Here is a 25,637-nt window from a genome sequence, read left to right as displayed (position 1 = left end):
GTGTTTAGCGGTTGCCACTTTCTGTAGGTTTAGCATTAGCTTCCACAATTTCTTTTTACATTTTTTAATATGCTTAGTGGTTTAGCCTTAGCTTTTGCACATTTTTAAAATGATTTTAGGGTTAGCTTCTGCTAATTTGTTATCAAATTAGCATTAGCTTCCACTCATTTCTTTGTGTGTTTAGCATTAGCTCCTGCTATTTTTTCATCAGTTTAGCAGTTTTGTGTTAGCTTCCACTCATTTTATATTAGCTTAGCATTAGCCTCTGCTAATTGTTTGTGTGTTTGGAATGATTGCCTTCCAGTTGTTTATGTCTGTATCGGTTTAGAGTCATCTGAGCTCATCTGAGCGGTTTGTGAGCTAGCTTTTTGGTTAGCTGTGCCCACCACTGCCAATAACCGCTGCAGATGTTACATATTCTCCATTACAAGCATGGTGGCCATTTTGAAAAATATCCACCAGAAAAAGACAACATCGGTTTGATTTGATTTATAAGATTCAAAATGCGTAGGTTATGATTTGACACCAAACATTTGTCTAATTAGCGATTTTAATGAATTTTTAAAAATAAATTTTCCAGAATTTTTCAGTCGCTAACGTTTTGTTTTTTGTTTTTTCTTGCATCCGTATCAGATGTTGCTGAAAACCCCCGTTATCGGCTGCTGCTGCTATACTAAGTGTTGCAGAAAAGTGTGACATGCGAAGCCTCCTGATGGGGCTCATATGATTGCTCATCACTATCTCACCTCTCCGCCTCCTTCCTCTCTTGGTGTTGCATTTGTATTTGCTGCTCACCCCTCCCCCTCGCACAAACACACACACACACACACTTTTACACACACAACAGAAACTGCTGTAAGTTCCCCTCTCTGCCAGAGTCAGTTCCTCCATCTAAGATGCTGACTTGTTTATGTTGAAGGGAGACAAGTGCTTGAAACCTGCCCGCTCTTGCACTTGCACCCAAAAAGCTCGTTTCAGGCGCCTTCTCTAAACTTTAATTTGTTGCAGGAAGCGGCAGCATGAGGTCTGCTCTGCTGCTGATTTGCGGTCGATAGGCAGCAGCGAGAGACGGAGCAACAGGCCGGTTTCCTCGGGCGTGGATGACTTCTGTGAGTGAGGCGGCCCTCATCTCGCCCGCCTGTAAACACACACAACAGGAGGAGGAAGAGGAGCAGGAGGAAGAGTAGGGGTCAGCCATGGAGCTGTAGCTCAGATGCCCGAGCGGATCGCCACCGGAGGAGGAGAGCGCTGCAATGAACAAGACCAAGAGGTAAAAAAAAAAGACAGCGGCGCTGATCTGTGAACTCTGAGGTTAAATGTGAGATGCAGTGTTGGTGTGGTTTTTGTGCAAGAGGTTCAAAGAAACAAAAGTCTGTTGGTTTTTATTTCCCGCTTCTAGAGCCTTTTTCTTTTCTCTTGTTCATTTTATTGCAAAAAGAAGAATCAGTGTGTGTGTAACCTGCTCACCTGTCAGACAGGAGAAGTTATCTCTGCGTGTGTACACTGCACACAGACCAGCCCTGACATTCAAGCTGTGTGTAACCGCTCAGCCTTTCTGTGGAAAACGTCTTCTGCTTTTTTTGTTTTTAATTTTCCTTCTCTGTCCAGCTGAACCGTTTTCTGTTTTTTATCCATGACATCTCAGTTTGCATTCGCTGCATTGGACTGCGTCCCGTTTTGGTGTTTTCTCTGGTACTTTTTTTGTTTTCCACTGCTGGAGTTGTGACCGCAGGCGTTATCAGATTGACTGGAATGAACGCGTGGGTTCTGGCCCGGCTTCGTTTAGAGACGACCCGAACGAGCCCCCACACGACCGTGGTTCCCCTCCCTCTGGGGAAAAGGTTGAATTAACACAGGAGGACAGAAACCAACAAGAAGTCTGTTAGGACAGGACGGCCTTCGTTTCTCTCAGTAGTTGGAAACTAATTTTTAACTGCCATCTTTCCCAAGAATTGATTTCATTTGGGCCCAAATAGGGAGGAGATGGGCTGAAAACTGGGCCCCATAAGGGCCATTGTTTGTGGGTTACATAATTGTCCTTATGCTAATTTAGAAACATGTTGCAACGTGACGTCACACGTGCAAGTTCCTGCTCCCATCCCCCTTTTGGAGGGCAAAAAACTGCTAGCCAACATGACTAGCATTGGATCTAGCTGTTAAGTTGTTAACATAACGCGCTAAATTTCAAATGTACGCCTGATCTATAAGAGAAAAAGGGACTCAGTGCTTTGCTACACTACAACAACTAGAAAAGGTCAGGAAAGAATTTTAGGAAGTTATGCTAGCGTGACTATGACAATCTTAACATGCAGATGTGCTGCAGGATTCTGTGCGTTTCAGTCCAGTTACTGAATAATAAAAAAAAGAAAGGGGACCTAAACAACTCTGACAAATCATCAACAGAGCAGGTGTTTAAAATAGCAAACGAACGACCGCAGTGTTAGCTTAGCTAATAGCAGCTGTAGCTAATCTACCAAAGAGATCAGCTAATAATAAAAGATAAATAAACATCAAGCCTTAAAACATAAAACTGTTCTTTGTGTGGGAAATGTTTGTGTGTGTTTTGGTGTTGAATCCTGATACATTAGTGGTGTTGTCAGTCAGTTGCTATGGCAACAGGGCTGTGTTTGTAGCATAGTTGACACAAAGAGCAAGAAAAAAGTGGTTTTGACTTTTTCTTTAATGGTTTTTACATTTGAAAATTGTCATGTTATAAATGAAATAAGCCCCTATATCTTTGCTGAAAAGTTACATGTAAGTCAGTTTTGCATTATTTTAAGTGTGCTAAGATATTTAGAAACTAGACCGAAAACATTTGGTAACGTTTTGTGTTTTAGCTGTGCAGAGCCAATACTTCCTGAATCTCCATATTTTATAAATTTCCCTTCAAACTCTCTAATGAGCTTGAAGGGTAGAAGCATTCATCCTTCTTGCTTCTACCTAATTTTATCCTTCCACTCAACATTCCGTTAACATGCCTCGACAGGAGTCTGTGAACGTCCAGCTTCTTTAAGAAGCTCATCCTGGTTGTGACGGTCGGCTGGTCAAACTGCCAAGTCAGCAGGCTTTCCAACAGCTGCTGTAAGATTGCATCAAACATCCTGTTTTCTGATTGGTGCTCTGCGATATTCGGATTTTCTGACTCTGAATTTGGGTTTTCATCAGCTGTGAGCAATAATCATTGGATTTAATCAGCATAAATTAATTAAACTTTGCATAATACACTGAAAAAACAAAATCTTACCAACTATTTTTGGTCTAATTTTTATTACAAATATCTTAGTACATTAAACTAACTTAGTAATTTAGATATAGGAGCTTGTTTTAAGTGAATAATTCCTTATTATTGATGCAAAACATGAGTTATAAGTATAAAATTTTAAAGTATAATGTCTTGTTCCACTGGCAGATTATTTAATTTATAAGTAGAACTTTTTAAATCAATATTAAGGAATTATTTACTTAAAACAAGCTCTTATATCTTTCTTAAAAGTTACTTTTAAGTTACTTTTGTCTTATTTAAGTGTCATAAGATATTTGCACTAAAGTAAACCAAAATACTTGGTAAGATTTTTTATGTTTTGTTATATATTTCACATTGCAAAAACACAAAATGTAAAGTTTGTTTTTGTCTATCTTCTAGTGCAAATATCTCAGTACACTCAAAATAAGACAAAACTAACTTACAAGTAACTTTTAAGAAAGATCTAGGAGCTTGGTTTAAGTAAATAGTTCATCATAAAAGAAGTAGTTATAATTAAAATAATCTTAAAAGTAAACTGGACATTTTTTCCCTATTAAAAATTAAAATTTATTGTTCCATTAGCAGATTATAATAAAAATAGAAAAATATGTTGTAATAAGTGAAATAATCTGCAAATGGAACTTTTCTTTCACAAATATTAAGGAATTAGTGAGTGAAAACCAGCTTCTATTTCTTGCTGAAAAGTTCCTAATAAGTTAGTTTTGTCTTATTTGAAGTGCACTCAGATATTTTCACTATACTCGACCAAAAATACTTGGTAAGATGTTGTGTTTTTGCAGTGCAGTGTTAGATGAATGGCCCTTCATGCAGAGGGAACAAGAGCCCAGAGTGTGAGAAGGGGAGCGCAGGGAGCCGCGCACAATCCAGGCCTTCAAAGGGCCGGAGCATCAATTAATCAATTAAGAAAAGAAAGCCAGGAATTTGCATTTCCCCTGCCAGAGTGAGGCGACCGGGATCGGGACGGGGAGCGCAAACAGAGACGCTGATTTCTGGGTCACTTTAACAACAGATTCCCCCCAAAACAGGGGAGTTCAAAATGTGGCGCGAGGGCCATTTGTGGCCCTTGGAGTAATTTTGTGTGGCCAATAAGGCAAAGTGTTTACGTTCTTACGCTGAAAAATGTGAAGTAAAACATATCCATTTTGTCTTACTTGTTGCTTTTGTTTCTTTTTACTCAGAAACACATTTGACAAAACAAAGTGAAAATTGTAGAAGAAAAACCTAATTTTTGTTGCTAGAAGCGAAATTTTTATTTATAAACCAACAAAATGGAGAATAATTTCCCCCAAAAGTTAAATAACTGTAAACCAGAGGTGGGCAGAGTACCCAAAGATAATACTGAAGAAAGAGTTAAAAAGTATTTGGTTAAAAGTTACCAATCATTCAATAATTAAAAATTACATCATCAGATGGAGCAAAATATAAAGTTAAGTGGAAATTTTGGTATTTTAAGGACCAAGATGACAACAACTCATATAGGTATCAAAATATGTCAAAATCAGGTAAAATAAATGTTTCCAAATCAGTTTCTTTCAATAAAAAACTTCAGAAACTCTAACAGAAACTGCAGCTGTGTGTCTGTCTGGTGGATTTCTGGTTAAAACATGTCCGTTTTTCATTTAGTGGGTAGAAAATCCAGAAATTTACTCAAGTAAGAGTCGAAATACTTCATAATAAAATTACTCAAAGTACAACGTAGTAAAAATACTCCTAAAAGTAAATGTTTTCCTAAAAAGTTACAAATGTAACTAGATAGTACCCAGATCTACTGCAAACATTAAGCCAAACCTCACATTAGTGTCTTAATAAATTTATTATTGTGCAGGTAAAGTTACTTTTTCATTTTTAATTGGAGAGAAAAAAATGATTTTCAACTGAAAGATCGTTTGATTTGAACCAACATTCCACTTAATGGAAGGCAGAGCCGATAAATTCACCAGAAAGTCCAGTTTCCCTGGAAGCGCCGTTAAATTTAGAATCACAGAATCCGCCGGACTCTGAGGAAAGAGCTGGATGCAAATGAGCGGAGCAGACAGAGTCCGCTTGTGTTGAGATTTGCATGTTTACCAACAGCGCCGTCTCTGTTCTGGTTGTTCGGTGAAAAACAGGGAAACTGCGGCGAGTCGCACCTGAGACGCAAAGTCGAGGGGAAATTCCCTGCCGAACGTGATGACATCAGCAACGTTTCCCCGTCAGCGCTTTCAGGCTCTGCTTGTGTGTGTGTGTGTGTGTGTGTGTGCGTGTGTGCGTGTGTGTGTGCGTGTGTGCGTGTGTGTGTGTGTGTGTGTGTGTGTGTGTGTGTGTGACTGCTTCCAAGCGGATTCACCCCGAGTCAAAGGGCAAACAGATGAAAGGGAAACCACTGACTCAGTCAGGACTGCGATTAATTTAACTTTTAATTTACTTGAAGTTTTTGGTGTAAAGATAACTTTTTGGGGTTTTATTTTAGAAGGTTTAATAAAAGGAGTGAAAAGGAGAAACAGTTTGTCTTAGCATCTTTGTCTCTGCTTCTTCCTTATAAACACACTCCAAAAATACAATATTGCTACTTAAAAGTTACTTTTGTCTTATGTATTTCAAGTACTAAGGTAATTGCACTATAAATTAGACAAACGGTACTTTTTGTGTTTCACACTGAAATATTTTGTCTTCCTTTTAATGCAGATATTTTAGTGCACTTGAAATAAGACAAAACCAACTTAAAAGTAGCTTTTCAGCAAAATATAGGAGCTTCTTTTAAGTCAGTAATACCTTATATTGATCAAAAAGTATTTCCCATGATATAAGTAAAATAATCTACCAGTCACACTAGCATTTGAAAATCAATATTAAGGAATTATTGACCTAAACAAGCTCCCGTTTCTTGCTGAAACTTCAGTTGTGAGTTAGTTTTGTTTTATTTTATGTGCACTAAGATGTTTGAACTAGAAATAAGACCAAAAATACTTGGTAAGATTTTGTGTTTTTGCAGTGCAGTGTGAGCTGAACCACAGTGGTACACGCTGTACTGGGGAGTGTTTTGAATATAGTAGGCAGGGTGTGTGTGTGTGTGTGTGTGTGTGTGTGTGTGTGTGTGTGTGGAGGGGGGAGGAGGTGAGTTTCGCCGGCCTGCAGGTTTTAACATGAACCACCTGCCGCGCTGCAGTGAGGATGCAGCGGGTCGGGGGTCACCAGTGAGGGGTGTGTGGCGTTCTACCTGGGTGCAGCTGCGCATAGGGGCGTCTGTTGGTATAAATAAACGAGTTAATGTCACCCTGTGTGTTGTGCACAAACTGAAGCTCCTGTTTTCTGTGCGTGTGTGTGTGTGTGTGTGTGTGTGTGTGTGGCGAGCGCTGGCAGGCCGGGGGAAATGAGCCGCGCACACAGAAGTGAAGAGAAGGGGATGTAAGTCTGGCCGTTCAGGGAACTTCTCTGCGAGTTCTCCGAAGCGGCTGCGTTTCCTGGTACAGCCGTCAGCGGAGAGGCTGACACGGTTTCATGCAGATCGCTCTCCCTTCAGACGGACACGAACCCGACAAGCTTCACTGCAACATGAACCTGATGTTCTCCTAATGAGTGCTCCACTGCAAAAACACAAAGTCTTACCAAGTACTTTTGGTCTAGTTTTTAGAGTAAATATATTATTAAACTTGAAATAAGACAAAACTGGGCAACAAGCAACTTTTCAGCAAGATGTAGCAGCTAAAAGCTTTGATTATGTACCATGAGTTCAGCAATTTTACAACTCAACAGTTAGCATCTCCATGTTCTTTGTAGAAAAATGAACTGAAGACAACACTGTCTGTAGTTCATAAGTTTTCTAAAATAAGAGACTCATAATGAAAATGTCCAAAACAAACCAGGATTAGAATAGTTTTACAGTCTTTTGACACTATACACTGCAAAACTCCAAAATCTTACCAAGTATTTTGGTCTAGTTTCTAGTGCAAATATGATTCTACACTTAAAATAAGACGAAGCTAACTTAGAAGTAGCTTTTCAGAAAGATATAGGAGATTGTTTTAAGTCAATAATTCTTTATTATTTATTTTAAAAAATACTAATTTTGTCACTAATAATAAATTTTTTCTATAAGTGAAATAATCTACTGTACTTCTTGTAAATATATTTTAAGCGTGCTAAGATATTTGCATTAGAAACTAGACCAAAAATACTTAGGATTTTGTGTTTTTACAGATAATAATGTGTTTTACACTTCAAAAACACAAAGTCTTACAGGCATTACTGCTTAGTTTTTGGTGCAAATATCTTTTTACACTTAAAATAAGACCAAACTAACATAGAAGTAGCTTTTCAACAAGAAATAAGAGTTTTTTAAGGAATTATCATCTTAAAACAAGCTCCTATTTCTCGCTGAAAAGTTACTTTTCATTTAGTTTTGTGTAATAAAATATTTACACTTGAAACTAGATGAAACTACTTGGTAAAATTGTGTTTTTTCAGTTGCACTTTAAAAAAGGGAGCCAACAGAATCATAGAGTTGCTATTGTGAAATAAAGTTGAATATTGCTCAACGGCGCATGTGGATTTTGAAGAGGAAGCATAAATCTAATCATGACACGCAGAAAAAGCGGGCATCTGTGAAGGGGACCTTGAAACGTCACAGCTCTCATCCTGCGTGACTCGGCAGAGCTGAGCCAATAACTTCAAACAGGACCGTATTTCCAGTATTTCACAAGAAGAATTGCACTAGCGACGTTTCCATATGTGTGCGTGCGACGTGTTCCCACGGCGACGGCATCCAGAAATGGCGTAACTTGTACTTTTTCGGGCTCCCCCGGATTGCAACGTATCTTAACAGATTCGTTTAAAACTCAATAAGCTCAACGGGGTTTTTGTGGACTACGTATTTATAATAACATGCTTAAGTCTCATTTAGTTTTCCTCAGCAATTGCAAAATAGTTCAATAATCTTAGCATAAAAACTGCAAAAACACAAAATATTACCAAGTATCTTAGTCTAGTTTCTGGTGCAAATACCTTCACACACTTGGAGTAAGACAAAATTTAGAATTTACCATTTACAAGTAACTTTTCAGTAGATATAGAAGTTGGTTGCTAGGTTACGGGCTGGGCTCAGCTGGGGTTGCTAGGTAACGGTGCAGCGGAATATTCTACCAGTTGAATTAGAACTTTCTATTAACTTGAAACAAGCTCCTATGTCCTCATAAAAAGTTTAAAAAGTGTTAGTTTTCTCTTATTTCAAAGATATTTGCACTAGAAACCAGACCAAAAAGACTTATTTTGTTTTTGCAGTGCCTAAAGTGTTTCACATTGTAAAAACACAAAATCATACCAGCTATGTTTGTCTAGTTTCTTGTGCAAATATCTTAGTCCACTTGAAATACGACAAAATTAGCTTAAAAGTAACTTTTTATGAAGACGCAAGAGATTGTTTTAAGTCAGCAATTCTTGAATACCGATTTTAATAAAAGTTCTAGTTCCACTGGCAAATGATCTCACTTATAAGTAGACATATTTCCCACCCACGTTGTAAGTGAAATAAGCTGCAGGTGGAACTACTTAAAACATGCTCCTATATCTTCCTGAAAAGTTATTTGTAAGTTTGTTCTGTTTTACTTTGAGTATACTAAGAAATTTCCAGACAAAACTAGACAAAAACACTTTGTTTTATGTTTCTGCAGAGCATTGAAATGTGTAAATAAACCTAAAAACCTCTAAAGGCTGCAGCTCTCTTTCATTTGGCTTTTCTGTGGGATTTAGAATAATGAAACCAAACCAGTGTCTCTCTGCAGAGTCTGAAGCTGAGCTGCTTTCTGTGCGTGACGCCTCAGAGAGCTGCAGCGATGCAGCTCAGTTTATCTGATGTGAGGCGCTGCGCCTCTGCACATGCTGACCCGCGCCGAGCTCGCCACAAGTTGCTCTACTTATTTCTAGACAACTGATGTTCTAAATCTGTCTGCTGCTCTCTATCCCCCCGCCCCCCAAACTCCTCTGTCTCGCTCTAAGGAAACCCAATGCTGAGACTCCCTGCGGGCTGAAGAGCAGGAAGCTGGTCCAGCGCCGGAGGAACACATGCCCCAGTCCGCAGGACATCAGCAAGGCCCTGCAGAGCCCCGGCTCTGCGCCCAGCGCCAGCGCCGCCAGCCTGGACGAGCTCATCCAGCGCTGCCTCAACTGTTTCGGTTCGTCTCCTGCTTTTTGTTGCAAACACACACACGTGCCTACAGAGTTTGTCATGTGCCTTTAGTCGCCATCAAAACAAGGTTACATAATGGAGGGAAAGCGAAGCGTAAGAGACAAAAACGGGGAAGAGGGATTTTTCATACAATCAAGCTTTTTTAAAAAAAAAATCAATCAGCTCAACTAAAACACAAATACCTGGAGATCTGGTGAGAAATATGTCACTTACACTGCAAAAACACAAACTCTAACCAGCTATTTTTGGCCTAGTTTCTAGTGGAGATATCTTATCACACTTGTAATAAGATAAAACAAACTTTCAAGTAACTTTTCAGCAAGATATAGGAGTTTGATTAAAGTCAATAATTCCTCAATACTGATGAAAAAGTTCTAGTACAACTGGGGTATTATTTCAGTTATATTAAGACAGTTTTCCCATGTTTTTAGTGAAATAATCTGCCAGTAGAACTAGACCTGGGTTGCTAGGTTACGGGCTGGGCTTAGCTGGGGTTGCTAGGTAACGGGGCAGTGGAACATTTTACCAGTGGTACTAGAACTTTTTCAATATTAAGAAATTATTGACTTCAAATAAGCTTCTATATCTATTTTTTATTTTATATATATATATATATATATATATATATATATATATATATATATATATATAATATTTTTATATATATATTTGTTTTATTTCATGTGTAATAAGGTATTTACACATTAATCTACACCAAAAATACTTTGTTTTTGCAGGTCACAAAAGACCTCCAATTATTGTTTGTTTTGGACATTTTTGTTCCAAATCCGATATTTTAGAAAACCGTTGAATTAAAGACAGTGTTGTCCTAAATTTCAATTAGCTCTCTACAGAGAAACTTTTAATACTGTTTACTTAGTTACTAAAATCATGGTATATTTTGAGTTTTAGATTATATAGTTTGCTGAAAAGTTACTTATAAATGAGTTTTGCTGTAGTTCAAGTCAACTAAGATATTTGCACTAGAAACCAGACAAGAAACTTGGCAAGATGTTGTGTTTTTGCAGTGCGACACACATTATAGACTACAGAAATACAAAGTTTTACCAAGTGTTTTTGGTTTACTTTCCAGAGAAATAAGACAACATTTACTTACAAGTAACTTTTCAGTAAGACATAGGAGCTTATTTTAAATCAATAATTCTTCAATGTTTATTAAAAATGTACCAGTTCTATTGGCAGATTATTTCACTTAACCCATTTTACCCATGTTACAAGTGATATAATCTGCCAATGGAGATAGTATTTTTAATCAATATTAGGGAATTATTGACTTAAAACAAGCTCCTATATCTTAATAAAAAGTTACCTATAAGTTAGTTTTGTCTTATTTCTGAGTAATAAGATATTTGCACCAAAAACACTTGGTAAAATGTTGTGCTTTTGCAGGGTATTGTTCTTCTGATGGTTTGTGTGGTGATCATTTTCATTTCTCTTCATGTTTTGTATTGCTACATGTTGAATTTTAATATTTCATATTTTGGGGGGAGAAAAGTGGAAATGAGCAATTTCCACTGGTTCAGCACATCTCTGTGCTCTACGTTGTCCTATTTTGAATAAATTCATCCCAATAAACGCATCGTTGTGTTTTTCTTCCCAGATTCGGAGGGGAAGACCTCCAGCTCCCGCGGTTCGCAACTGGTCCACATGACCCTGATGATGCACAGCTGGGTGGTTCCGTCTCAGATGTTCGTCCAGAAACTCCTCACCTTATATCCTTTGAGCCGCTGCTGCTGGACCGACTGGCGCTCTGCTCCAAAATCACATGTTTAGAAAGTTATAATCAGATCAGCGAACAGCCGCCGCTTTGTTTGGACTCCTGTAGAGCAGCTTGGAGTTCACATTCATATCCTTCATTCAGGTTTGAATCTTTGACTCTATTTCCTGTCACTTATAAGGATTGTCCGGTAGACAAACGGGGACTGAGGCGGGCGCAGATCTGCCACCTGGTCAGGTGAGTAAGGGCAGCGGCAGAAATGGTCCTCCGGCTCGGTTTGCGAGTCGTAAACATGCTTTGTGTTGGGCTCCGGGGGGAAGGCAGTGGATCAGCCAGTTCCCGGCCGTTTTTGAGAAGGACCCCCTCCTGGAGCAGACCATGGGGGATCTGTGGGAGCTGGTCCGGCTGGACGGAGAAAAGACGCACTCGCAGCTCATCGACACATCCTGCCCGTGAGTCATGTTGCTGTTAGAGACACACTGCAAAAACACAAAGTTTTACCAAGTATTTTTAGTCCAGTTTCTAGTAAAACGCCTCAGTACACTTGAACTGAGACAAAACTAACTTATAAGTAACCTTTTGGGCAGATCTGAGCTTGTTTTAAGTCAGCAATGTTGAATATTGACGAAAAAGTTCTAGTTTTACTATCAGATTACTTCACTTAAGAGACGGGAAAGATGTCTTGTAATAAATTAAATCATCCGCCGGTGGAACTATAATAAATTTTCAAGAATTATTAACTTAAAACAAACTCCTATATCTTGCTGAAAAGTTACTCGTGCTTTAGTTTTGTTTTATTTAAAGTGTACTTAAATATTTGCACTAGAAACTAGACTAAAAGTACTTGGTAATGTTTTGTGTTTTTTGCAGTGTGGAACAAATCATTCACTGCAAAAACACACAAAAAAGTATTTTTTGTTTAGTTTCCAGTGGAAATATTTTTAGTTCACTTGAAATAAAACAAAACTAAAGCACAGGTAACTTTTCAGCAAGATATAGGAGTTTGTTTTAAGTCAATAATTTCTTAATATTAACTATTACCGTACTTCTACTGGCAGATTATTTCACTTTTAACATGGAGAAACATCTTCTTATAAGTGAAATAACCTTATGATTCTTATAAATATGAAGGAATTATTGACTTGAAGGAAGCTCCGATGTCTGTCTAAAAAGCTGCCTGTGAGTTAGTACCCTTGAAAAAAGACAAAACAGATATTTACACTAAAAACTAGACAAAAATACTCGGTAGGATTTTGTGTTTTTGCAGTGTACCACCATGTACTGCAGGAGTTGTCCTTTGCTCCGTTGGGCATGTCTGAAAACTCTCTCTATAAATAAAACGTCTGTCTATTTCTGTCTTAATTCTCTTCTTTTGCTTGTTTTATTTATTTTTTTCCCAGAAACCCTCATGTGAACGCATCGCAGGCGCCTTCGCCCTCGGTGAAGAAGAGGAAGGTGTCGTTGATATTCGACCACATGGAGCCGGATGAGATGGCCGAGCATCTGAGCTACCTGGAGTTCAAAAACTTCTGCAACGTCTCGGCAAGTTTGCAGCTCAAAGACGGTGTAAACAGATGACTGCTGTGGCCGGGCAACAAATCAATAACAAAATATACCAGGATAAATATGTGATCAATATCAATAGATAATATATCTGATAGAATATTCAACATTTACTGAACTCTTATTCATAACCACTAAGAGAAGTTGGTGGAATCAACTAACTCACTCGCTCTTCGGTTGCCTAGCAACAACCTTCTGAGAAAGAAGCCGTTTCAAGTTCGTTGCCTAGCAATGACCTTCTGAGTAACGTGTTACTCAGAAGGTAACCCGGGTTACCTTCTGAGGATATAAGTAGCCTTTTGGTCAGATTTATGAGCTTGTTTTAAGTCAACAATCTTGAATGTTGATGAAATTCAAGATTTCGTCAATAATCTTGAATTATTGACGTAATAATAATTTTATCAATAATTATTATTTTAAGCCTTTTATGAGGTTTAAAACAAGCAGTACTGCGTAACTGCTTAAAAATAAAAACAACGGCGTGGAGAGAAAACTGGAGGTCAGGTTACTAGTTTGGCAGAATTTCAGACATTTAAAACAAAAACCTATTCAATAATTATTGATTTTGACTCATATAAAACCCTTATGTGAAGAGTGTTCAAAATGTTTGTTTTCCAGAATCACTGAGTCAAAATTATTTGCTGGAAAAGAAAAAAAAACCTAAAAACTAAAATCAAGCAAATAAAATCATCAAATTTTTACATTTTTTTACAATTATTTTGTAGGAAAAGAAAGTTATTCACTGTAGAACCAAAATTTTCAAAGTTTGCTGTATTAAGAGAAAGTCATCTGGTTTTGGACTCATTTGAGCAAATTTATGCTGAATTATAAGAACAGGATTTATTTCAAAATTCTTGTTAATATTCAGCCACTGTAATGGAAAACATACACTGCAAAAAAACACAACATCTTACCAAGTAGCATCATGGTACACTTGAAATAAGACAGAACTAACTTTTCAGCAAGATATAGAAGCTTAAGTCAGTAATATTGATAAAAATGTTCTGGTTTTATTGACAGATTATTTGATTTGTAAGGCAGGAAAAACTTGTTATAAGTGAAAGTGCAGCCAATGGAACTACATCTTTTCAATAGTGTTAAGGAACTACTGACTTAAAACACGTTTGTATTTTGTCTTATTTCAAGTGAACTAAGATATTTGAACTGAAAACTAAACCAAAAGTATTTGGTAAGATTTTGTGTTTTTGCAGTGTAAAAACTGAACTGGATGCAGCAAAGTCATATTTTCTGTAAGACCCTCTGGATAGACGTGGTACGATTTGTTATAAACATTTTGTGGTAAAAAGACGAATTGGTGAGTTGTACATAACATTTTCTATTATAAGAAAATGATGCCACTAATAATTTCACGCAGATTAGGAATAAAACGTTTGATAAACAAATTGATATCTTTCTTGAACAGAAGTTGGGGGCCACAAAAACTTAGTCCAAAACAGCTGGCCTCCGGGCCGCACTATAAACTACATTAACTTTGTGTTTTGTTTTCTCTCATGCAAAATGACATCAGTTTCGGTGCCACCTGGTTGAGAGTGCAGCACAAAGTTTGATTTCTACATCTGCTCACCCACAAAGCCTTGAATGACCTAAATGTCATAATCTGTGCCACTTCTCTGGGGACAAACTGCACACAGCTTAGAAAATGGCTCCAATGGAGGGTGCTAAAGTGACTAGAAATACAACCAAGATAGAGCTGCAACTAACAGTTGCTTTAATAATCAATTACTATCAATTAATCGATTGTTCTATCGATTAATCAATTATTCTATTGATTAATCAGATTTAAAATGGCACAATCTGCAGGTTTCTCATTTAACCACTTCCGCATGTTTATACAATATTACAAATACATTAAAAAGGTAAATAAACAAATACACCAATTGCTATTTCGAATAAGAAATAAATGTTTTATTACCTAAAATGCAACAACAGCATCCTTTTTGTGAACGCTTGATCATTTGTTAAGGAAAATACGTTTAACATCAACATGCTAGAAGCTCTTTCTGCTAACATCAGAACAGCACAGGGCTGATCTGTTTATTTTTCTGGTTAATGATTGGATCACAAAAGGTGTTTAATAGGAGATATTTTGAACCAGGTGAAGCTAAAACGTCCACTTGAGGAGTTCTGGGTGAAACATAGTTACAGGCAAAAGGTTTTTATCTGAAATATTTGCATTTTTGTAAAGTTTTGTTTTAATTACTGCTCTGATTATGTTGTTTTTTTCCATTAAATTGTCTTTTTTTAGAGTCTGTATACTCCAGTTAACGATTAATCAATAGTTAAATTAGGTCACAATTACTTCAATAATCGATTAATCACGACTAATCCGATAAATCGTTTCAGTAGAATCACTCCTTTAGTTAGAAACATGATGTGTTGAAACATCAAGCTAAAATGTTCAATAACATCAACATGCTCTCCTGTCTTTCCCATATTGAAGAGCGAGCAGGAGAAATTGACCTCTGCTTCAGGTCATTTTAGGAAGTTACTGATTATTACTAATCAAAGGTTTTTAGAGACTAATTAATTTATTATTTAAGTAAAGAAATGTATTTTATATGAATATTTATGAGTGCCTTTAGGCATTACTTTGGGGATTTTGCTGCAGATTATTTCTAAAGATGTGTTTTTTCCTTTTTGACCGAATGTGCTCAGGTTAAAGGGCGTGTTTTCACACATTTTCAGCGTGAGATTATCCTGCAGCGCCATCTTAAAGTGACCGCGTTTCTCTTTTAGTCACAGATTAGAGGATAGAAACTGAAAAGTAATCTGTAAAATCTGCGAACAGTTTCAGATGCTGATTTGATTTTTAATGCGATGCGTTTTTTCTGATCAGTTCCTGGACTACCGCAGCTACGTGGTGCGAGGTTCTGTGAGGGACAACCCGGCGCTGGAGCGATCCGTCATGATGTGCAACGGCGTCTCGCAGTGGGTCCAGCTGATGATCCTCAGCAGACACACCGCCCAGCAGAGAGCCCAGGTCTTCACCAAGTACATCCATGTGGCTCAGGTAACCGGAAACATACTACTTTAACTATCACACTGCAAAAACACAAAATATTACCAAATATTTTTGGTCTAGCTTCTGGTGCAAATATCTTGGTTCAGAGCAACATTTCAGGAAGACAGAGGAGCTTTTAATTCAATCATTCATCAGTATTAATGAAAAAGTTTTAGTTCTAATGGCATATTATTCCATTTATAACAGAAAAAAATTTTCTTATAAGTGAAATAATCTGCCAATGAAAGTATTACTTTTTCAACAATATTAAGGAATTAATTGGTTTATATTTTAAAGATCTTGATTTAGAATAAGATCCTATCTTGCTGATAACTTATTTCCGAGTCAGTTTTGTCCTCTCTCAGGTGTACTAACAGATTTACACTAGAAACTAGACAACAACAACAACAACAACAACAACAAACACTTACGATTTTGTGTTTTTGCAGTGCATAATGAGTTTCATGTTGCACTTGTGGCTCAAGTAACCAGAAATATACTTCTGTAACTTCTACAATGCAAAACAGAAAATTTGAAAAAGGACAAAACTGACTTGGAAGTAACTTTTCAGCAAGAAATAGGAACTTGTTTTAGTTAATAATTCATTAATATTGATGAAAAAAAGAGTCTTGTTCCACTGGCAGATGATTTTATTTATGAAATGGTACTTTTTCATGATCCTTGGGGTGACCAAAAACAAGCTCCTATTTCTTCCTTAAAAAGTTACTTCTAAGTTGGTTTTGTCTTATTTACAGTGTACTAACATATTTACACTAGAAACTAGACAAAAAATACTATGAATAGGATTTAGTGTTTTTGCAGTGCATAATGAGTTTCATGTTGCACTTGTGGCTCAAGTAACCAGAAATATACTGTACTTCTGTAACTTATACACTGCAAAAACACAAAATTTGACCAAATATTTTGGTCGAGTTTCTGGTGCAAACATCTTGATGTAGTTGAAATAAGACGAAATGATTTAGACGTAACTTTTCAGCAAGATATAGGAGCTTGTTTCAACTAAATACTTTCTTAATATTGATGAAAAATAGAAAGATACAAAATAACTAGATCCACTGGTAGATTCTTTCACTCATAAAATGGGAATTGATATAAGTAGAATATATCAGTGAAACTAGTCATTTTTCATCAATATTAAGGAATTACTGATTTAACCAAGCACCTATTTTTTTTTAAAAAGTTACTTATAAGTTAGTTGTGTCCAATTTCCAGTGTACTACGAAATTTCCACTAGAACAAACCCCCAAAATACTTGGTAAGGTTTTGTGTTTTTGCAGTGTAGGGAGTCATGGGGTCATTTTCGAATCGTTTAAGTTGCTTTTTTTCTTCCTCCTGTAGAAACTGAGAGCCTTGCAAAACTTTAACACTCTAATGGCGGTGACCGGAGGCCTCTGTCACAGTTCGATCTCTCGCCTCAAAGACACGTCCAACCTGCTGCCCCCTGACATCACTAAGGTATTTCAGTACTAAACTCAACCTCACAGTCCGTGTTGATGACTGCTTTCCTCCAGGCTTCAGTGATTAAATTGGTTTGTTCCAAAAGACTGAAACGACTAGTTGAGATTAATCAGCTGTTTAAATAACTGTCAACTAATTTGGTAATCAATTAATACTTAGTTATGTAGAGTATACAGACTCAAAAAAGGCCATTTGATGAAAGAATAACATAGTCAGAGCAGTAATTAAGCCAAAACTGTAAAAAAAAGAAATACATTTTTCATTTAAAATAAATTTTAAAAAAATCGGATTTATCTGAAAATACGTTCAACCCAGAACTTCTTTAGGGACAATTTTCGCTTCACTTGGTTAAATTTTTTGTTAAATAAATATATAAATTATAAATTAAGGACTTTTTCTTAATTGGTTAATCCATAAAAGTCAACAGTTTATCCCCACAGTGCATTGATGCAAGCTATTTAGCTCGTAGCAATTTAGCAAGCTAGTTTAACTTGCTAAATAGTTAGCTACAAGCTATTTAGCAAGCTAGTTTAATTTGATAAATAGCTAGCTACAAGCTATTTAGGATGCTAGTTTAACTTGCTAAATAGCTAGCTACAAGCTAACTATTTAGTTAGTAATCTAAATAAGCTAATTTCTTTACAATGTACATATTTAATTTCAAACTATTTAGGCAGCAAACAAAAATATTTAGTTTGTTAATTAATATATAGTTAGCTTCAAACAAAGCATTTATTTTCAAAGTATCTAGTTAGAAGCTAAATATTTGGCCTCCAGCTAAATATTTAGCTTGTGAATCAGAGCTAATTATTTAGCTTAAGGCTAAATATTTAGCTTATGAACTATGACTTTGCCTCTGAAGCTGCAGTTCTAATTAAACAAGTAAATTAATTAAAATGATCAATGTTCTCTACACAGTGATGTAAAACAAACTTTTAAAAGTATTTAGTTAAAAATAAAAAACTAGATTCTGGCCACTGAAAGTAAGACTTGTGCAAAAACACAAATCAGCTTTCAGTAGATTAACAGATATGATCTCCTGTGATGTTTTAAAGCGTTTTGTTAGAGTGAAAAGTCTGTTTACAGCTTCCTGTTTGCTGTCCAGACTTTTCTTCTCTAACATATGGATGCTGATGTGTGGTGGATTTGCTTAATATTTCCATATCAGCAGCCAAGACAAATGCAAAACGGACTATTCTATTTTTGATCAACAAAACCAGACTACGCCTTTAGGTGAGGTGGATTTGTCAAATGGTTTATTTGACTTTGACTAGGCACTTTTCACTGCAACACCTGATGGTTTCACTTTTTGATGTTTATTAAACCCCTTTTCTCTGATTATTCAGCCATCAAAAATACTCTTATAGAAGACATTTGTACCATCATGAGACATTCAAATGTCTTTTTTCAAGAGGACAAATAAAAACATTTAGAATCTAAATGAGAAGAACTAAGTAGGTTTGATCATTTTAGTGATTCAGAGTCTTAAAATGAACAGTACAAGCGGAAATAATCTGCTTAGAGTGAGTTTAACAGATTCTTATCTAACCAAGAAGGAGTATTTGCACAAAAAAAGGGCCTAAAACGAAGCCCTGAGGGACGCTATATAACAACCTGTACAAGTTTGATCAAAAGATCTGTTAAATATGTTTCTAATCAAACCAAGAATAAGTGTGCGCCAAAAAAAGAAAAGGTCCTACAGTGGAGCCCTGAGGGACGCCACGGAAAATACAGATCAAATCTCACATGTTTCAGTTAAAATGAACAGTAAAGTTTCTGTTTGAAAGGCGAAATGTAAATTATTTTAAAGGAGAACCAGAATATGTAGCTTTTTAAAGCCATTTAACCAGCTAAAATAAAAAAAAGTAATAAATAAAAGCTAAAGCTAAATCTGTAAATGAGAAAATGCCAGAACAAAGATAAGCTTCAGTTTCTCAGGATGTCAAAACACGCTGAAGATGTTGTAAAGGTCAAATCTGCCAAAGGTCGTTTAAAAACACAATCTGACATCTAAACTTAACATGTTGGAAATAATTTGATCATGCAGGTGCGATCTGTCACTCAGGTGGAAGAGGAAGATAGAAATTGGTGGAAAAGATCAGTTTGACATGGACATACTGGCCAATCTGAAATCTGAGCTGATTTATTGGTTTGTTGGTTTTATCAGAAATGATGCTACAAAGACAATGAAATATTTCACTTATTTCCTACAAGTGAAATAATCTGCCAATGGAAATATAACTTTTCCATCAATATTGAGGAATTATTGATTTAAAACAAACCTTTATATCTTGCTAAAAGTTACCTGTAAACTAGTTTTGTCTTATTTCAAGTGTGCTAAGAAATTTGCACTAGAAAGTAGACCAAAAAAAATGCTTGGTAAGATTTTGTGTTTTTGCAGTGCAGTATCGCAGCAACAACTATTGCTTTCTGCTACAACCAATTAAATCAATCAATCAATTAAAATTAATCGTGGATCTTTTGGGCAACGAAAACTGATTAAAGTTCAGGTTGCTTTCAATTAATCACATTAATAACTAATCATGACAAATGTGATTAATGATGTTATGAATCATGATTAATCATAATCACGACCAATCATAACTAATCATGTGTTTAATAATGATTATTCGCATCATGATGAATCATGATTAAACACATTACGATTAATCATTATTCATCGTGATGTGATGAATCATGATCGATCATAATATCATTAATCACAACGTGATTAATCATGATTTAATTTTTTTAATCGATTGACCGTATTAGGTTGATGCAACCTTACATTTTTCCGCTCTTCGTTGCCCAACAGATCCTGAGTGAATTCACAGAACTCCTCTCTTCGCGGAGCAACTACAGCAACTACAGGCGGGTCTACAACGAATGCCGGGGCTTCAAGGTGCCCATCCTGGGTGTCCACCTGAAGGACCTGATCTCGCTCAACGAGGCGCTGCCGGACTACATAGACGAGGAAAAGATCAACCTGAGCAAACTGCAGCACCTGTACAGCAACATCAACGACCTGCTGGCCATTCACAGCTGCAAGCCGCCGTTCGAGGCCAACAAAGACCTTCTGCATCTGCTCACGGTGGGGGCAAGAGGAAAAACAAAAAATGTTTTTAAAAATGGCCACCAAGCAGTTCAAGAACATCTTAATTTATGTGTCTTTTAAATCTTTAGCTGTCTCTAGATTTGTACTACACAGAGGATGAGATATATGAGCTGTCATACAACAAGGAGCCCAAAAACCCCAAGATTCAGGTACGGAGATCCGAAGTGAGCTTATGCAACCTGTTTGTCACAAAACAAAATGGACATCTTCTCACTTTCTGTGGGTGTAACGTTTTGAAACCAAAAGCACAGGCCCAATGCAGAAATACTTCAAAGTCAGCCACATCAAAGAGTTGTACGTTAGGGAAGTGTATTATGTGGTGGGTGTGCTTTTTCTTCTTGTTTCTCACAGTCCTTGGTGTGTCGGTCCACAGCCTGTCGCTCCTGTTAAACCGCCGGTAGTGGCAGAATGGGGATCTGGGGTCACCCCCCGGCTCGACTCCGACACCATCTCTAAACACGTCAAACAGATGGTGGATGTGAGTACGACTCTCCTGCCTTTCACTTCCGCGCATTCAGACGCTTCTAAAGCAGAACTGACATTTAGTAACTTCTGCTTCTCTGCTGCCCCCTGCAGTCCATCATGAAGAACTACGACCTGAACCAGGACGGCTACATTTCACTGGAGGACTTTGAGAAAATAGCAGCCAACTTTCCATTCACCTACTGCACTCAAGAGACTGACAGGTGGGGATGCTTAGCCAGACCCACACTGCAAAAAACACAAAACTTTACCAAGTCATTTCCTGTTTTCTGGTGCGAAATATCTTGAAATAAGACAAAACTAACTTACAAGTAACTTTTAAGCAAGAAATAAAAGCTGGTTTTAACTTTTAAGTCAATAATTCTTGAATACTGGTGAAATGGGCTATTACTTTATTATATATATATATTTTTTTTTATTAGATGTCTTAATCAGGGACCTGAGTCCAAATTTTGTACCACAAAAACAGAAAGCTGGTATTACAATTTTAAAAAATCCTTGAAACCTTGAAAAAGTTCTAGTTCAACTGGTAGAATGTTCCACTGCACCGTTACCTAGCAACCCCAGCCAAGCCAAGCCCGTAACCTAGCAACCCAGGTCTAGTTCCACTAGCAGATTAGTTCACTTATAATATGAGAAAAATGTCTTGTTATAAGTTAACTAATCTGCCAGTGGAACTAGTGTTTCTCATCAGCATGAACAGATTATTGATTTAAAACATCTTACAGAAAACCTATAAGTTTTGTTTTATTTTTAATGTACCAAGATATTTGCTCTAGAAACTAGGCCAAAAATACTTGGTCTGATTTTCTGCTTTTGAAGTGTAAAACTGCTATAGTTTCTTCTGCTGGTGTCATGAACTAGCTATGGTTATGAACACTATGAAGCAGGCATCAGATTGTATGTTTCTTGTATCCGTCCCTATCAAATAAACAATAATAATAAAAAAAAGATCTATTACATTTTTTTTTAAAGGTTCTAATTTGGTCAATTCTTCTTCCCAGGGAGGGGCAAATTAGCCGAGAAGAAATCACCTCTTACTTCATGAGAGGAATGTCCGTCTGCGCTAAGCTGGGCTACAACTTTAACGAAACGCATAACTTCCACGAGACGACGTACAAGCGGCCGACGTTCTGTGACACGTGTGGAGGCTTCGTGAGTATCAGCGGTTTGTTGTGCTTCTGGTTTGAACCAAATGTTGAGCGTAATCTGTCGTCTCTGCCCTGTTCAGCTGTGGGGCGTCATCAAACAGGGCTACCACTGCAAAGGTAAGACAAGGCCCGACGGATATTACCCACACATGAATTATTTTTACTGTTATTAAAGGAGAAAAAGGACTTAATGTGACATTGAGTTAAAGAAATTGGTTGTTGACTGTTGCATAACTGCTCCAATCAACATACCTTGGGATTATTGGTCAACATGTTATTTTACCCTAAAAATATTTGAGAGGGTTTATTTAATTTTACCTCATCTGAACATAGAGGTTTATATTGTCGATCCAGTGCCCTGCACAGTTCAGTCAGCCTTAAGCTGTTGATTTTTTTGGCTTGTTTTAGTCCAATGTGATATAAAGCTTGATTGGTGCAACATATTTAGCTTGGAGCTAAACATTTAATTAGCTAACTAAATATTTGACTGATTATGTAGCTTGGTTCTAAATATTTAGCTTTTTGATTGTGACACTTATGAATCTAAAGTGAATAACATTGTGAAAATATGAATGACATTTTTTTTCTTTTGACAAGCTAAGCTACAGAACCCAAATAATTACCATCAACTACGTAACTTTACAAACGACAGATGACCATCTTCACCTGTTTACTTTTTGTTCTTTTTTAAAGGGAACCTTAAAATTGTTTTGTTAAATGTTATTCTTGTTGTGCTTCTCGCTCTTAGATTGTGGGATAAACTGTCACAGACACTGCAGGGATCTGGTGCGGACGGGTTGCCAGAAGAAACACAAAAACACAACTGGGTCGTGTCCGTGCACTCCCGGTCCTGAATCCAGAACCAAGGGCAACAGCTGGAGTGCGTACTTTATCCACCATGTATACAAACCACAACACACACACACACCTCTGTGTAAATAACTTCATATGTGATTCTATCCACCAGGTTCAGAAGAAGAGACCTTCGTTTTCCCCCCAAGCAACAACACTGAACAAAACAGAGTAACGTCAGACTGGACACAGAACACGGGCGATTCCACGCTGTCGGACCGCTCCACTCAGACCGACCCCGGGGTTTGGACGCCTGAGAGGAGGGACCGGAGGGGAAACCACCTCAACTGTGTTGGACATGCGTCCCCTGACAGACGGGTGAGACGTAAACACACCTGACAGAAGGAGGGGCTCTGTAGACCAAGTTTAATTTGATTTTTACAAGAGCAGATTACACTATAGGACACCATTTGACATCAAATTTAAAGCTGCAGTATGTAAAATAGATTTTTTTTAATTACTTGTTTTTACTTTAAGTGAAAAATACTCTGTGCTAAAAATATCCTGTAAATGTATCTTTTTTTAAATAAATCACAGTTAAAGGAAACTGCACTCTTCGTTTTAAGCTGTTTTAACTTTAAACAGTAATTGTTTTAAATTTTAATAAGAAAAGTGATGTTTTGTCGATTTTAATACTTGATTAAACAATGTTTATTACGACACCATAATCGTTTTTCTTTTTTGGTTCTTTTTTTCTTCTTTTTTTTTAGAAAATTTCAGACAATCTCAACATTTGTGAGTTTTTTCTAGCAAATTTTTTAGACTTAAAAAAAAGTGATTAATAAAAAATGTCCATGTTTTTATTAATCACAAATTATTTGGCAGAAATATACTTTTCCTTTTTTCAGTCCTAATACGCCATCTTATTTTTTAAATACATTTGTAGTAACCGTCAGTATAATGTGAGACAGATAATCTGTGGGGGGGGAAAATCAGGTTCTGTTTCCCAAGAAAGAAACTGCTCAGTCAAAAACAACCAATCAGAGCAAGGGGGCGGCTCTTAGCTCTGCCAATCACTATCATCTACGCACTGATTACACCCGCCCCGTTTCTCTCTGCTAGGCTAGTTAGCATGGTCGCTGATGACGGAGGTTAAACAGTTTTCCTGTAACGGTTTTCTTGTTTCACTCACCTTCCAGGCCAAGACGCTGCCGCACCGAAGCAGAGGTTGCTCCATGCCGGTTTCCTTCCTTCAGGACAAGCTGGACGAGCTGCATCTGCACAAAGACAAAAGCCGAGAGCCGGACTGAACGCTCCTCTTTCTGCTCGGACAAAAAGCCAACCGGCGCCGCCGCCATGTTTGTTCCGCCGCCGACGTCGAACTTCTCAGACTCTTGGCTGTATGGACTTCATAGTTGTGACGTTCTTGTTAGTTTGACTCTGGAGTTTTCAAGCATTTATTTTTTTTGTTTTGTTTCCTGTGTAATTTATGAAAACCTTGTTTTATTTGAAGAACACGTGCCTTCCATTTCTGGTGCTAAGATGAATTTCTGCAAACCTACAGACATTTCTTGGGCTAAACACACAGGAGCAGGGTAGGAAATTAACACTAAGCAGCAAAAACAAATATTTAGTTCAACTTCGGCAGCTATAAGACAAATGATTAGTAAATTGGGTAAGTAAACACATGACTTTATTTGGGATTGAATTTGATAATTTCACTGAAACTGCTGCGTTCCAGTTTTACTAAGAGCTGGGAAATTCTGACTTCCCAGTGGGAAAAATAAACTGGAACACCGACTACCCCCAGTTAAGGCCGATTTCCTGTTTCAATATGGCCGCCCCTCGCAGCAATGTGGTGGAAACGTGTTTATTTTACAAGATAGATTTGTAAAAATGCGCCTCAAATAAATGTTACATGTAGCGTCTGAAACGACATAAACTAAAGGGAGAAAGTAAAACTTGAAATGATGTATTTATGGGTATCGCCATGTTGTTGCCATTATCTTGGGTAAAATCCAGCTTTGAGTTCCCACTTCCCAGGTATTAGGGCCACGGTAAGAAAATAAATTAAAATTAAAGTAATACGTGAATAAAGTTGTACTAGAATGAATTCAAAATAATACAACATTCATCAGTGACGTGCGGTGAGGTTCATGGCTGGTGATTCATTGACTTAATCATAATCATATTTACAAATATAGAAACCCTGCATGTTATTGTTTACATGAGGACATTTCGCGGTCTAAACCTTTACTTACCATCCATAGCCGCGCTGCCGCCGTAGAATAATTCTGTTAACTCAAACTCGGACATTAGATATTAATTTCTTGCTGGGCTCCACAGCAAAGTGGAAAACCGTTAAAGTACAACTCAAAACCGTCTTTCTCGCTCTCCGTATCAACGCAGCTACGCGCAGACAGTTGCTATAGCAACTGACAACGCCACAAAAAAACAAACATATTTACTTCACAAAGAGCAGAACATTCAGTCTGTTGCAATAGTATGGTTTTAGGCTTAATGTTTATTTTGTGATTATTAATAAGTGATATCGCTGCACTTTACTGTATGGCTAGCTCCAGCTAGCTCCATGGCTAGCTCGCTGTTACTGTCTCTTACTCTGCAGTTGTGGAGTCACAATGTCCGGGATCATGAGCGCCCCCTGCCATGAGGCAAGAGAACTGCCTGCCTCACCTCCAATCTGTTCTTTGGTTTCTGATCGCTCCTCAGCACACGAAACATGTTACACACACAGTTGGTGACAAAAAACACTGAACATTATGTACATAAGCTAAATTATGGAAAATCAGTTCATACATTAAATGTTTTTTAACTATTTTATTGGCGACATACAGCCAGGAGGAGCATG

The 25,637-nt window shown here is 37.3% G+C and overlaps 1 protein-coding gene and 1 long non-coding RNA gene across 3 annotated transcripts; one reads left to right on the top strand and one right to left on the bottom strand.

Annotated features, from left to right (window-relative positions):
- Positions 1-980: 980 nt before the first annotated feature.
- On the bottom strand, positions 981-24,093 carry LOC114133468 (uncharacterized). The gene is made up of 2 exons (XR_003593186.1): positions 23,961-24,093; positions 981-1,138 (listed from the first exon to the last, which is right to left on the bottom strand). It is a non-coding gene; the product is annotated as an uncharacterized LOC114133468 (long non-coding RNA).
- Positions 1,135-25,211, top strand: rasgrp4 (RAS guanyl releasing protein 4). Of its 2 annotated transcripts, XM_027999385.1 has the most exons (17): positions 1,135-1,270; positions 9,236-9,411; positions 11,047-11,158; positions 11,338-11,400; positions 11,484-11,615; positions 12,564-12,705; positions 15,584-15,757; positions 17,108-17,224; positions 20,043-20,318; positions 20,411-20,491; positions 20,716-20,820; positions 20,919-21,028; positions 21,830-21,980; positions 22,057-22,093; positions 22,725-22,856; positions 22,944-23,146; positions 23,968-25,211. In XM_027999385.1, the coding sequence occupies exons 1-17, from the start codon at positions 1,254-1,256 to the stop codon at positions 24,076-24,078; spliced, it is 2,139 nt and encodes a 712-aa protein (XP_027855186.1). In that variant the 5' UTR covers positions 1,135-1,253; the 3' UTR covers positions 24,079-25,211. The 2 variants fall into 2 exon arrangements, with proteins under 2 accessions (XP_027855186.1, XP_027855185.1); XM_027999384.1 differs by having other exon boundaries at positions 11,047-11,400.
- The last annotated feature ends 426 nt before the right edge of the window (positions 25,212-25,637 follow it).

The sequence above is a fragment of the Xiphophorus couchianus genome, chromosome 18 (assembly GCF_001444195.1).
Source record: "Xiphophorus couchianus chromosome 18, X_couchianus-1.0, whole genome shotgun sequence".
In the NCBI taxonomy this organism is placed as follows: Eukaryota; Metazoa; Chordata; class Actinopteri; order Cyprinodontiformes; family Poeciliidae; genus Xiphophorus; species Xiphophorus couchianus.
The sequence above is the reverse complement of the archived record's forward strand: the minus strand, read 5'-3'. Positions and strand labels throughout refer to the sequence as shown.

Coding starts and splice junctions, on each gene's coding strand:
- rasgrp4 (XM_027999384.1), top strand. CDS start 9,302: ATGCCCCAGTCCGCAGGACATCAGCAAGGCCCTGCAGAGCCCCGGCTC. Junction 11,616..12,563: donor CTCATCGACACATCCTGCCC/GTGAGTCATGTT, acceptor TTTTTTTCCCAG/AAACCCTCATGTGAACGCAT. Junction 12,706..15,583: donor AAAACTTCTGCAACGTCTCG/GCAAGTTTGCAG, acceptor TTTTCTGATCAG/TTCCTGGACTACCGCAGCTA.